Source organism: Charadrius vociferus, unplaced genomic scaffold (assembly GCF_000708025.1).
Source record: "Charadrius vociferus isolate BGI_N301 unplaced genomic scaffold, ASM70802v2 scaffold195, whole genome shotgun sequence".
In the NCBI taxonomy this organism is placed as follows: Eukaryota; Metazoa; Chordata; class Aves; order Charadriiformes; family Charadriidae; genus Charadrius; species Charadrius vociferus.
Genome location: NW_009648539.1, coordinates 3,315,228 through 3,329,625, shown reverse-complemented (window position 1 = coordinate 3,329,625; position 14,398 = coordinate 3,315,228). Strand labels below are relative to the sequence as shown.

At 39.5% G+C, this 14,398-nt stretch overlaps 1 protein-coding gene across 1 annotated transcript in view; it reads right to left on the bottom strand.

Moving 5' to 3' along the window:
* The window catches only part of INVS (inversin), a 94,851-nt gene that overhangs the window by 6,579 nt on the left and 73,874 nt on the right, over positions 1-14,398 (bottom strand). Inside the window, exons 12-13 of the mRNA XM_009885883.1 lie at positions 9,319-9,620; positions 4,537-5,344 (exon numbers count right to left, since the gene is read on the bottom strand). Of these exons, the coding sequence (XP_009884185.1) occupies positions 4,537-5,344; positions 9,319-9,620 (1,110 nt within the window). The remainder of the gene's footprint in view (positions 1-4,536; positions 5,345-9,318; positions 9,621-14,398) is intronic.

Sequence of the window (14,398 nt, the reverse complement as noted above, 5' to 3'; positions counted from 1 at the left end):
CCCCCCCCCGCCTTCCCCCACGAGAGCAAGCCTGACACAGGATCTGTAAGCCTCAACGAGCAGGATAAGCAATTAACCTTTGGCAAGCCACACACCTTAAGATACACTTTTGAGGACTACATTTATAAAGTTTGTGGACTGTGGGAATTGAAACATTTTCCCGAGAAAGGCAAGTTTAATATACTTAAGTAGACCAGTACCATTGTGTTGTAGCTCACAATAGCTCTCAAACTTTCAGTAAGTAAATCATGACTGTAAAATTTGCAGAGTGAGACAATGTATTTAAACCTAATTTAGAGAAATGCCTGAACTCAAGCATGTACTTCTACATGTTTGTAATGTAGACTTATACATTGATATATAGTTCTATTGCTATCTACAAGTACGTGCTATTTACCAGTGAAAGCCTGGATGCAAGAGGCAAGCCCAGGACTGAGTGGGACCCACAGCCACCCAGTAGGTACCTGCTTAAGAACTATAATTTGGTGTACAGTGCATGGGAAATCAGGTATTTCAGACAGTGTCAGAGTAACTGACATATTAGTAGTCAGCACATACAGCTGCATAGTGCGAGTGAGCTGGAAACACTAACCATGACTTCTTGGCAGGCGGGTGCCACCATCTGACTTGGGATCCGCATCCGAAAATACTCTTTTTTTGAGATATATATGAACTCTGCTTCAAAGGAAGAGGCAGAACTCTCTCCTTTTTAAAAATAAACATTATTGCTGTGGTAATAGCATGGAAATCAGGAGGAGGAAATCTGGTCCAATTCCACAGCTCTCATCATCCATATGAGTTTCAAAACACTCGGATAATAAAGCTCACATTGAGCTTGAAGCGTAAGCGGAAAAGACAGCAGAACTGGTGGGCCTGAGAGAGAATGCAGGAGGGAAGCACGGCTCTCTGTAAGTGTAGTGCCCTCACCTTAGCATCACTGCCCAACGAACTGTTCTGTGTTCTGCATCAAAACATTCACTGAAACAAACGCATTATGGTATTGCTGCAAACTTTAGAAACGCCATCAAAGCTCTAGCAACTGCTAACTGTCTGCAGACATAACGAAAGGACAGTGGAGGAACTGCCAAAGTAATCTCTCCTGCAGTCTTGCAGAATTTATGATCCTCGTTAGTGTTCTATAAAATACGAGTTTTGCAAACAGAACAAATATATTTTTTCCTTTATTAATTCCTTAAATAACAAATGTCATTTAAGCAATCTTTGATCCCTACAATTTCCAAAATGCTGTAAGGAAATGCACGCACTTTTGGTGAGATAACACACCGTCGCTGTTTCAGCAGGCAAATAGTTTAGAAAGATCTATCCAAAATCTTTAGATAGTCAGAACTGTAAATGGAATGCAAAGATTTCTACACTGGTAAGTTAGCTCAATACAAGGCTTTAGAAGCCAGTTCTTGTGAGGAAACTTGCACAAGCACTTGCTACACATCTTTACGCTTTGACTGAAAGCTATGGCATGCGCCTGCTCCTCTGTAAGGATTTTAATTTGATGTTAAGTGAAAACAGCATAGCCTTCAGAAGCAACAGTATCCCTTAGGGATATAATCTCCTAACCTACTCCTGACTTACTTTTGCTTTTGGTATCTAAAAGGAGCTGAACACACAAGACAAGAATTCAGGATCTAGATTAGAAAAGGCGGCCAAGGAGGACATCACCAGCACTGAGCTGCTTACATAGCATTTGGAAGCAGCACAAAGAGCTGACGGCAGAAGTGGTGGATCACTGGGAGAACAAGTGGCTGCTTTGCTTTGCAGTTCAGTCTAGGTATGAGGAATATGGCATGGAATCACAGAACCACGGAATGGTTTGGGTTCGAGGGGACCTTTAAAGACCACCTAGTCCACCACCACCACCCCCACCCCCCGCCAAGGGCAGGGACATCTTCCACTAGGATCAGGTTGCTCAAAGCCCCATCCAATCTGGCCTTGAACACTTACAGGGATGGGGCATCCACAACTTCTCTGGGCAACCTGTTTCAGTGTCTCACCACCCTTGGTGTAAAAAAACTTCCTCCTAACTTCCAATCTAACCCTACCCTCTGTCAGTTTAAAACTGTTCCCCCTTGTCCTGTCACTACAGGCCTTGGTAAAAAGTCTTTCTCTGTCTTTCTTATAAGCCCCCTTTAAGTATTGCAAGGCTGCAATCAGTTCTCCTTCAAGCCTTCTCTTCTCCAGGCTGAACCACCCCAACTCTCTCAGCCTGTCTTCATAGGAGAGGTGCTCCAGCCCTCTGATCATTTTTGTGGCCCTTCTCTGGACCCGCTCCAACACATCCATGTCTTTCTTGTACTAAGGATCCCAGAGCTGGATGCAGAAATACCAAACAGAGAGCAACAATGATAGAAGTACAGAAAGAGGTGATACTGCATGAAAAAGTCAGAATTTTCACCAAAAAAAAAGAGGCTCAAAAATTAATTAAAACTACTACGTTCCAAAATTTTAACTTTTCACTGGAATAGGAATGTACTCACAAGAGCCAGTATAATTTTTATATTCCAACAACAGTGAAGAGAGAACCTAGAATATTACTGGACTGTAAATCCAACCTCACGCCTGGAAATATTTCGACTGATCAGTAAAAGAGCTGGAGCAAACAGAAGTATTTGCTGAGCCAACACAAATGTTTAAATGGCTACACTTCATTTTAGGAACAAATGGACTGCCGGCTCGGACCATGGGGTGTCTGGTCTGGTGTCCCTTCCCTAGTAAGGGCAGCATCAGCTCTTTCTGAGAAAGACAAGACTTCATCGGACTTCATAACTTAACTGTAAAAAGCAATGGGAGAAATACTGGTTCTCAAAACTCCACAAACAAGCGGCTAGTAATATTTGCCTCTTAGCTCCCCGGTGTTCTGTACAGTAGGTACAGGTAACAGGTACACAGGTAACACTCCACCTTGCAAAATAAGATTTTTTTACGCCTTGAAGCACCACTGGAAGCAGGCAGCACAACCTCATGCCTCTTTTTTAGCTTCTTCAGAGCTACGTGGTACTTGGCGAAAACATCTTTTCTTGTCAAAAGGGCAGGCTTTTACAGTAAGTATTCAGAACTGCTCTCTCTTTACTTTTGGTCCTGGCCTTGCTTGATGCGTCCCAGAGGATGTTACGGCAGTGGCTGAACAGCCCAGGCTGGCTGCCTCCTGCGGCTGGACGTGGTGACAAAGGGAGCAGGCCCTGACGCTCCAGCTGCTGAGCGCTGCCCTCTGCTCCACGCCGTGGCAGAGCGGGCTGGATGCAGAGGCTGCCCTGCACGGGGGAGACAGCTAGTGCTTGGCTCCTGCCACAGCACGGGGTAGAAACGGCCCCTCTGAATTTCTCTGCGAGGGAACCAAAGCTTCCAGCATCACCCAGAAGAAGGGAGGTCTGCCACTGTCTCAGCATGTACTCTGCAGGCAGTTGGGCATTAAGAGCCGATTCTGCTGTTGTAGGAAATTTGCAGGTTTCCCCACGGACTATCATAAAGGATATGATATGCTCTATATGCTGCACTCCCCTCTATATGCTGCCACACATCCGCCAGCCGCTCCCTTTGATACAGTTTGGTTGGGGGAACAATTTTTGCATCACTACTGAACTGCACCATAGTGTGTGAGAGTTGAGTTCTCAAAGGAACATCCTTGTTATTTTTTCTTTAATTGACTACTAAGAAATATTAAAACATATATGAAACTGTTAAACTAGTGAGAGACCTGGAAAGATCAGTTATTAGTGAAAATCAGCAATTTATAGTTTTGTGCATTCAGATAAAAACTGAAGAAAATTTCAATTAAAAAAAAGGAAATACGAATTATGTACATATTATATGCTTCACCTACAGCTGCCATACTCTTCCTGTCAATTTTGATAAGAAACTAAATATTAAGTACGTCAAAAATGACTGTATTTCTGAGGCTGAAACTCATGCATTCATGAAAGCAGGACAATGCTGTGGAAAGCAATCACTGAGAGATCTCACTCCCTCCTGTACAGCAGTTGTTCCTGCTCAATTAAGTTATTCAGGTTAGCCTCGAGTTTTGGCAATGAACTCCATCTGAGCTTCCAAACCTCTTCTGGTTTGATTATCCAGTTAAAAGACAGCTCAGAATACGATTTCAGGTGTGTCAGTAAATGGTGTTGAAGGATCTGGCCACACAAAACGTTTTCTGGAACAAACCCCATATCCCTACATGTGCAAGTTTGCTAATGAACACGACAGCAGTGAATTCTAGGCTTAGGCAAATCTTGATCAGCATTCTCTAAAGAAATGGCAGTGCTTGAAATAGAAGTTTAATATTCTCCAATTATTAAAAGTCATCACTTAGCTTGCACTTTTTATGAACTTACTAATGTAACTCTAGGTGACTGGAACCCACTTCCACGAGTTTGGTGAAAGATTATTAAATTCCTGATTTAGCACTGGTAATGTTGTGAGCAAAAAGACCAAATAAAGCGCATTGCCAACAAGCCTAATTTAATTTACATCTACTTGTATCTCACAGAAAACATCTACTTGTATCTACGGAAACAGTAGTCTTACCTTCTCCATGTCCTCTGTATGACTGTAGCAGCATAGTTCTTCTTCCGAAACAGCTCTTTTCTTTTTCTTTCTTTTTCTATTATCTGCATTCGAATCTCTAAAGGGATTAGTTCAATATTTGTACTTTGCCATGTGACAGAACATAATTGATCATCTGCATTCCTGGATCCAATTACGCCTGTTTTTTCCAAGTTCAAACTGTCATCAGGAGCAGAACACGCTGCTGGGTTTCTTGGCACAGTTCCGGTAGGTTCTGCCTCAGCAGACAATAAAGGGGAGGCCTTTTTTGCTAATTCATTATTTCCCACTTTGTTAGTTTGTTCTACAGCATGCACACTGTCATTTCTGGTGTTTATAAATACTGTTTTGGCACTTCCTGGTCTACTAGAGCCAGCTGGTGAACATCGCTCATCATTTACCTCTTTATTTCTGGATTTCTGCTGATGCCTTTTGCCTTTGGAGGAAGCTTCACACTGCTTTGAGTTTCTCGCAATTCCACCAGTACAAGTGACGTTGCAGAAGAACACAGCCGTTCCTTCACAATGGTCCCTGTTGCCAGACGAAGACTGACTTTGCTCTCTTAATTTTTCCCCAACACTAGCAGTCCTACAAGCAGAAGAAGTATGCCTTCTGCTCCTCCGAGCACAAGTACCCGTTGCCTCGGCAGTGTGCTCCTTGTGCTTTTCTCCATCCAGTTCTGTAGCAGCTGCAACCTGATGTTTCACTTCAACTTTTGTTCCCTCTTTCGCTTTGCCACAATGGAAATGGGCACCACTTGACTTGCTTTTGACATGTTTCCTCAATGGATCTGTAGACAGAGAAATGGAAACCAAAGTTCAGTCTCTGATCCAGCAAAGCATAGTTTATGTCTAATATTTTTGCTAAGTTACCTTTGAGGCACGCTAAGATTTACTTAAATGAAAAAAATGTATAAACAGGAAGAATCAGAAGAGAACACGATTGCCTGTAACAGTACAGTCCCAAACTTCTTCATTTGCTTACCATTCTACAAGTATTTTTCTTTCTCACATTACATTTGAGTTAGATACCTAAAAAACCATCACAGACAGAAACTTTCTTCACCTACCTGAAAATACTCGTCTTCTTCAAAGAAACAAGCTCATCAGATGGTGCAGGAATGCAGCCCCATGAACACACCTGCTTGTTCCAGTGAAGACACCGTAACAGACCTTCCCCGTTTCAAGCGTTTTTGCTAAACTGCTCTAGCCACGCTGCATCCCGGCGCATGATGACAGACAGGGTAACCCACTGACCCAGGAAACCCAGAGCACTTGGCTTTCCTTGGCATCCTAAATGAAATTATGAAGTCCTCCCCCTTTTTCCCTTGCTGTAAGATTTCTTTTCCAAGCCCAGGGTGGGAAAATAAATCCCGTGTGACAGATAACTGCTTCTAAACACTCTTGTGAGGATGACTTGGAAGCCAGACTGGAGTGCAAAACTGAAAATCTCCATCTACCACCCACCTGCTATTTTATTACAAAACTAACAGGGGAATGAGAAAATAGACCAGACAGGATGAAATGTAACAAACAAACAGGGTGTTAAAGGGTAGGTAAGAGGGGAAAAAGAAAAGAAAGATATCTTTGATATAATGGAATCACAGAAAATCTCCTGGATTATCCAAAACCTGGTAAAGCCATGTTATATTTTTCATCACTGTAACACTTTTACAGGATACTCCCGTGACTGGATAACAGAATATGATAGATTAACAGATTATACAGAATAATCTCAGGATTATCATCAATGATGTCTCCAACAGAGAAGATTTATCACGATGACAGGTCAGTATGGGCCAAGAGGTTACTCTAACTTATACACAATTGTCATACGGGTAATTAGCCCTGTAAATTCTGGGACAGGGAAAAAAAAAGCCTATTATTTTAATCTAGTTTAATATATTATTAATTTAATTATTTTTTATCAATTTTAATCTATTCTTTTAATATCCCAGAACGAAGAAGGAAATTCCCTCTCTGTCTCTCAGTACACCAGGGGAACAGACAATTTAGAAAATATGCCTTTTGAAGCCAAGATTTCTGTGGGCATAATCCCACAGAATTAATGTAGCCGAGTACAAAATTGCCAGTGCCATCAATAAAAACAGTATAGGGCTGACAGTCAATTCAAATGTATGAGATTTACAGCACTGTTACAACACTATTTTGATCTGTCAACAAGTTAATTTTTATAGTTGTGAGAAAAAACAACACAGCCTTTTAAAATGGCCTTGTCATTCTGAGCTCACCAAAGCCCGCTACCTGGTTTGCATGTACAGCATGTAGAACACATTTACTGCAACACATTTAAGTTGTTTAAAGTAGAATGTGCAAAACTTTCTAATCTGAACAACTGGATAACTGGGGAATGGAAAAAACCATCACTTAAGTATTCTAGATCATCTTTTGAGGTTGAAATAAAGTATCTTAGCTAGGAAGACCAAGCAATAACAAGTATAGAGCACAAAAAAGAACTTATCTGTTGCTTCTATAATTAAGGCAAATGAGATAACATACATAGGAAAGAGGATTTCTGAGTGGACAAGAGATCAGAATAGACACACCAACTAAATCACAGTTTTCATATATTGTTAGCAGATGCCAAAAACTTATTGTCAATTGCTGAAAATCTTTCTAAGTGCAATTCAGGATCTGAATTTATATTTAATTCCAATAAAACATCCAATGAAGCCCACTAAAAGTTTTGGTCACAAGAGGATTGATTAAAACACCTAATGAGGACTGATTAAAGGACTTAATGATTTGATCCTTACTGTGCCAACTTCCCTGGCATCATTCCAATAACAAAAAGTGAATGTTTATGTAAAAATGGCATAGCTTTTCATCTCAAACACAGGCTTTTGGGACTGGGCAAGAGGGGGCTTTCTTTATGATCTCGGAAGGTAAACTGTTTTTGCTGTAGAAGAAGTAGACATGTTATCAAGTATTTTCAGAAGAACCTTGACTAAAGACTTTTGTTCACTTCATGCTCAACACTCATGGTGAAGAAAGATAATAAACAATAGCAAAAAATTGTCTACTTAAAATTGTCTACTTAAAAATTCTATTTTTTTGCAACAAACCGCCAGGCGATAGCCCATATGATAGCCCATCAGCATGGAAAAAATATACTGGCATAGCTACTTCAGGAAATCTCTACCTTCAGGGAAGCCTTCAATCAAAAGTCCAAGCTCCATGCTGCTAGTATTTGCTGCTGGTTTGAATTCCCTAGGTTACTGTGAAAGGCAGTATAGGCAACTGAACATTAATGTGTTTTTTCAAACATTAAGTATCAAATTTCCGATGGACTACCTACTACCTGCTTCCTTGGTGCAAAACCATTATATTTGTTCCAAGAAACAGTGGCAGTCTGACTGATGCAATGCAGTTTCCATTGGCATAACCAATGGAAGATTTTGGCAAAAAATGGATAGAGGGGTCAGTAAAAGAAAAGGCTGTTCATTCCTCCTTTATAATTTCTTTGTCCTTCTCTTGTCTCTTCACTGTTCTAACTGTCCCCACATCTTTCTCTTTTCCCTTTTTTCCCCACACTTATCAATTTCTCCTCATTATGTTCATTACCACTATCAATTTTTCATTTGGCAACTACTGTTTCCAGTTATTCTTATGGATTTTGCTTTGCCATCTGAAAATTTTAATTAATATAAAGTTAATACAAATACAGATAAAGCTTGCTAGAATTTTTAACACCTCTGTTTATCATTACTTAATTATCACTGTACATGTTAGGCTAAGATATATATGTCTGCTTTTACTATGACAATACAGTCAAGTATTCTGTTTACCAACACATTTCCATGTAAAAGCTAAAGAAATCTAAATAAAATGATTCCATAGGAACAGCTCTTTGACTTTCTTTTCCTTTAGATTATTATAATATTTTGATTAGCGGAATTTCCAGAGGAATTAGCAATATTTTTCATCTGAGATGGAGTTCTTGCAATTTACCTTAAATAAAGTACTTACTCGACTTTTTGCTTCTAGTGATAACACAGATGATTTAACATGACCAGTTTTGAAAGATTTGAGCCATGGGCTCCTATAACTGGCTGAAGTCAGAACTGATTGAAATATTATTAAAATGTTTATCTTGCAAAAACTAATAAAGGAGTGGTCAAGAAATTATAAACTGATGATGCATTTACAGATAGAATGAAAGAGTGGAGCAGGGCAAGACAAGTAACGGAAAGAACTTTGAAACACTGTTTCATAGCACAATTTCTAAAAACAATCTCACTTCTCAAAAAATATCCTAGAGTGTTCTCGACAAGAGGACTTCAAAGACAGATCATAGGAGAACCCTGTCATGGAGAATGAAGCTGGCTGAACAGCTCCCCCTGTATGCTAGAGATGTCACCTAGAACAATTTTACCCTCATTTTAACCTTATTTAAAAACAAGAGTTACAATTTCTCCATTAACATTCTTCAAGAATCCCACAGATATGCCAAATATCTTTAATCTTATTTTCTCCAAACAGTGCAAGCAATAGAACAACTCCCAACAACCTGTTCTCACATATTGTAGGTATTTTTACAGACACTGTAGATACTGGTATTTTTGACTACTTAAGTTGACAGAACACACACAGTAAAAGAATCTGTATCTAACTCCATCCTATATGAATACCTAAAATAATGAAAGAACAAGAAATGACAGAAAGTAAACGAGGTCCTATATATAAAACACCCCCAGAGATGGACAAAAAGGAAAGACAGGACAATTAAAAAAAGATTACAAACCTTGCCTGATTTTATGACCTTCCCTCTGAGGCTCTGCTGACAGGCAGCTCTCCTTTGGTGTCCCTTTGCTGTGACAAGCTTTAGGTGAACCTCTACTATTTCTCCCTGGTTGAACTTGTGAAGCATTGAGGGACAGAGGTCTCTTAGTCTGTGTATCAATTTGTTTATTAAGTAACTGTGGGACGCTGGTAGTTTTCTCTCGATTTGCAGGATTCTGTTGTACTCGAAATCTACTTTGTTCCACGTTCTGCACCCCTTTCTGCAGCTTGGCGTCTTTTCTCTTACTTTCCTCTTCACGTTTCCTGTAATTACAGTCAATACCGTATGAATTCCAAAGACAAAATCTCAGGAGCATGTATCCAGCTTGAACGCATTCCTCTCTAGAAACCTGACACTGCCACAATAAAAACTTGACTAAAACATCTTTTTTTGTGAGAAAGGGACACCTACTGCACTGAAGTGTCTTAGCCTGATCCAAAATAACAACTGACTTGCAGCTGCAGCCTACTGAAGGTTAAGTCCTTATATAAGCCAGCTGCCCATTCACTCTGTGGCAGTTTAAACGGATTTTAAAACGCTCCCTTATTGAAAACAATGAAACTTAATTTTTTAATAAATATACAAAAATTGAAAGCAGGATTTTGAAGAGCTGTCAGAAGACAAGAAGTGTGATACTAATGACTGTTTCTAATTAGCAATGAACAATGCTTTAATATAAGTAGTAATGCAACGCACTGCATTTGAAAAATCAGAAAACTTTAATAAAAGATGTCATCTCTGAAAATTATTTTTCCTACTTACCTGTGTAATAATTAATACAGAAAATTATAAACCAAGTTCAAACTAGCTACTGGTACTAATTTGCTGCTATATATTTATCATTGGCAGATAATGAATTTCTTTTACCTAATAAACAGATTAAACATTACACAAATGATAAACACTGAAAATATGAGATGCGAATTAAAAACCTGCATGCACGTAGTATGCCACTACAAATTTGGTTTTCAAAAATGAAAGAAGCCGTGCATCTCTTAAATAGTGTAGATATAAAAGACAATTTTGGACAAGGTTAGGAAAGGCGCATCTGTTGAATAAAGTTTTGCAGCCTGTTTTGAAATACAGCGGGATATCATTACGCTTTAGCAGAATAAACCCAATAGCGCACAGCAAACATTACCTATCTACCTACCCTTGAATTTGTTTTTATAAATTAAGCACTGGTTGTAAGATGAAGCGACGCTTTTCCTGTTGGAATGGACAGGTGGTAAATGTCGTATCATGTAGCTGCCTGATATTTTAACTTGCATCCAATGCTACAACGCAGTTTGCAGACTGTTGACACATTAGCTCACAGCACAGCATATGACAGGTTAGTTACGCAGCATGCCATCCTCGGTTCCTGTGAGTCGTATCAATGCCAGTGTATGTCATTTCAGTGTGAGCTGCCAGGGAGAAGCCTTAACTTTATCTGTCAGTACTATCTTATCAAGCACGCTCGGCAGAAGCAGCTGATTGAACTCTGTACCTGAGAAGTTGCTAATTGGTCTAAAAAAAAATACAATCCTGGCAGCCTGAGGTTCAGTATTCCCTCTGGCACGGAAAAAAGTGGCTAGTTTCAAATAATATTGGCATTCCACAAAAGGACTATGTGGGGATGTCTGTCTCGTGTACAGTATGGATCTCACTGCCATTACTCTGCTGTTCGAGCTGATAAATCAGATCTTACTATTCACAGAATAGTCATTTTCTTTTCTTCACAAGAATCAAGCAGACTATTACCAGTATCCTCCGTTCAAGGTATTAGAAAAGAAAGTGCGAGAGAGGTTGTGTGATGCACAATCAAGCCCAAGTGGCCTGCACTCTTCGGATGAGCAGATTAACTCAAGACGTTAACTTCAGCAACATACCAATTGTAAAGTTATTGAAATGACACAGGACTAGAAGTTGAGACGAACTAAAAGGAAATTTTTTTTCCTAAAGGGTCTTGTTTTTGTGCTAATTTTTCAGTTGAAACTGATGAAATAATAAATGGAAGGGATCTCAAAGCTCCCTATTCATAGGCCATCATCCTAATTGTCCCAGTAGAGCTTAATTGATTAACAGACTCCTGAAGAATACTTATGAACCTCCTCTTGTGGTTTGCTTTATTTAGTTAGAAGTACAGTTTGTTTTACAATGAACAATATTTTCAAAATTAAAATCCCCAAGTCTTACTGTTGTCTAAATTGAGAGACTAGGTTTCATGAACAAGTAAAGCAAATAGACAAGTTCCTAACTTAAGGGTTCTCAGTCATTCTCAGGAAGTGCTGGCGACTCAGCAGGATCCAAATTTTGGCTCTAAAGTTAGAACACTACTCTGTGATAACAAAGCTGGCATGCCAAAATTTTCCACTTTAATTGCAACAGAATTTTGTCCTGAATGGTCATAAATTTGTATTTCATTACAAAAGTGAGAGAATGGAAACTGAGCCTTTAGCAGATGGAAAGGAACAGTTTCAGCCTTAAGCATTTGTGCAGACACAGAGATGCTTTGAATTTTTGATCCTGATAAAATGAAACCAACCTTTTCTATTCCGTTAAGAACACTTTGCTTTCTGTATCTACTCTGTGGAGGACGTTTTAAGTTTAGAACATGTCCTTGTGCCTGGAGAGCATTTTTAAAGTTCTCCTTGCCAAAAAAAAAAGTTACTTAAAAAATCATAACTGGTGATAACTCCAGGTATGATCCTACTGCTGCTGAAGCTTTATCTGGACCAAGAGGTGCTATATTTTGTGTTGTATAAATAACCATCTCCTGCTATACAATTTAGCACGATGTTTGTTCATGAAAGCATGACACTGTTGAATCACAATACGTTGAGCTTGTGATATACAACAACTTTTTAACAGATAGTCCTTAACAAAAATGCTAAAAGGACAGTTAGTTTCATCCAGTACTCCTATGTTGGTTGGTCTCGTCAAATGCGTAGAGCTGTCCATTTGTCCTCACCTAATCACCTATTTTTTCCTCAACCATTTCTCATATGTATTAACACCATTCTGATTTCTGCTTTAGTCTTCAACGTGCTTAGAAGTCTTATGCACCTTAGTGCCATTTGGAAATTTAACACTTTACTTCTTAAATGAAAATACTGCATAGTATCGGATTCAGGATGGATTGATGCGGAATTCTCATCAATCTACACTTCCAGTTTAAAGTTGAACCATTAAGAACTACTCTTTGCATATGTCCGTCCAAGCAATTTTCACCCATCTGATAGCAGTTTCATTCAAGCTACTTTGCTCTACTTTCCTAATGAGAATGGCACATAGAATCATAGAATGGTTTAGGTTGGGTGGGACCTTGAAGATCATCTAGTTCCAACCCACCATTTCCATGGGCAGGGACACCTTCCACTAGACCAGGTTGCTCAAAGCCCCATCCAACCTGGCCTTGAACACTTCCAGGGATGGGGCCTCCACCAACTCTCCCTGGGCAATTTGTTCCAGTGCCTCACCACCCCCATAGTGAAAAATTTCTTCCTATAAAAATTTCTTCCTAAAATGAGAAAGTGTGAAAACTTGAGGCAAGCCTGAATGACAGCTTCTGTTCCTTCATGGTCAAAAAACTTGTTATTCTGTCACAAAAGAATATTGAGCTGGTTTGATATAATTTGTTCTGAGCAAATTCAGACCAGCCATTACTTCTTGCTTTGTTACGTTCCCAATACATAGAAGTTTGATTACTCATTTCAGGATAAGAACAGTATGGAGTTACTGCAATGAATCCAGTGAAAGGCCATGGAGAAGCTTAAGGGACTGGTGCACCTTTCATACAAGAAGACTCTGAGAGAGCTGGGACTATTCTGTCTGGACAAGAGAAGGCTCAGGGGGGAATCTCATCTATGTCTATAAATACCTGATGGGAGGGAATGAAGAAGATGGAGCCAGACTGCTCTCAGTAGCACCCCTTGACACGACAGCAGGCAATAAGCATAAATTAAAAGTCACGAAATTATATCCAAACACAAGAAACCACTAACTGTGAGGCTAGTCAAACACTGGAAGAGGTTGCCCAGAGAGGTTGTGGAGTCTCCATTTGCATAGATACTTAAAACCTGACTGGACATGGTCCTGGGCAAGCTGCTGTAGCTGACCCTGTTTAAGCAGACCAGATGATCTCAAGAGGTGCTTTCCAACCTCAACAATTCTGTTGTTCTTGGGATGGAAGCTTGCAGATCTACACAGACTCCTCTTCTTCCCCTTTGAGAAAGCAGACACTTTGCTCATTTTGTGAATTCTCCAGTCCCACCAGCCCTCCTAAGGGTAAACATTTTAAGATTGTATCATCGAGTTTTCTAAACACCTCCATATGAATTTGATCAGGCTAACCTGATCTGAAAGCATCTCCCTCGCCTGTTTAGTCTCTGTTTCAGTATTTTAGCCTGCATTGCTCCCCTTCGTTACTTGTGTGAGTTCCGTTTGCTACTGGACAGTTAAGGAAGACAGAATAAAAAAAAAGACATAGAACACTTCAGCCTTCTTAGCACCACTTGTGGACCAACTCTTTTTTTGCTCTTCCTTTTACAATGCGTATGTTTACAATGATTTATTGTGATACCTCATATCCCTTGCTAGTTCCTATTTTGCACCTCAGCTTGTTTAATTTTATCATTCTATGTTATTACTACCCTCAATTTTAGTAGAAATGTTATGCAATTACTATGTGCTTTCCCTTTTCAGGTTGCTGAAGAGCTCATTATTTTCTCTCTTGCTACACTTTCTATCTGTTCTCAGCATGCAGGCCTTACTACCATTTTTTTGAAGAACCTCGTAATCTACTTGTACTCGCTGCTAGAATTTTTTCTAAATCTATTGAAGGCTGTTTAATTGAATGTTTTCATTTTCTTGCTGTTCTTCTCTTCCTAAATATTATGAGTAAGAGTAACTTACTCACTTTCATCCATTTCCCTTTCATATCCACATTCTAAATCAGTTTCCTCCAACTGGTCAGAATGAAATCCCAAAGACTTCATAAAAACAGAAGTACTGATTCAGGAACTTGTTCTGAGAAATTCAAAAAGAAAGTGAACAAGTG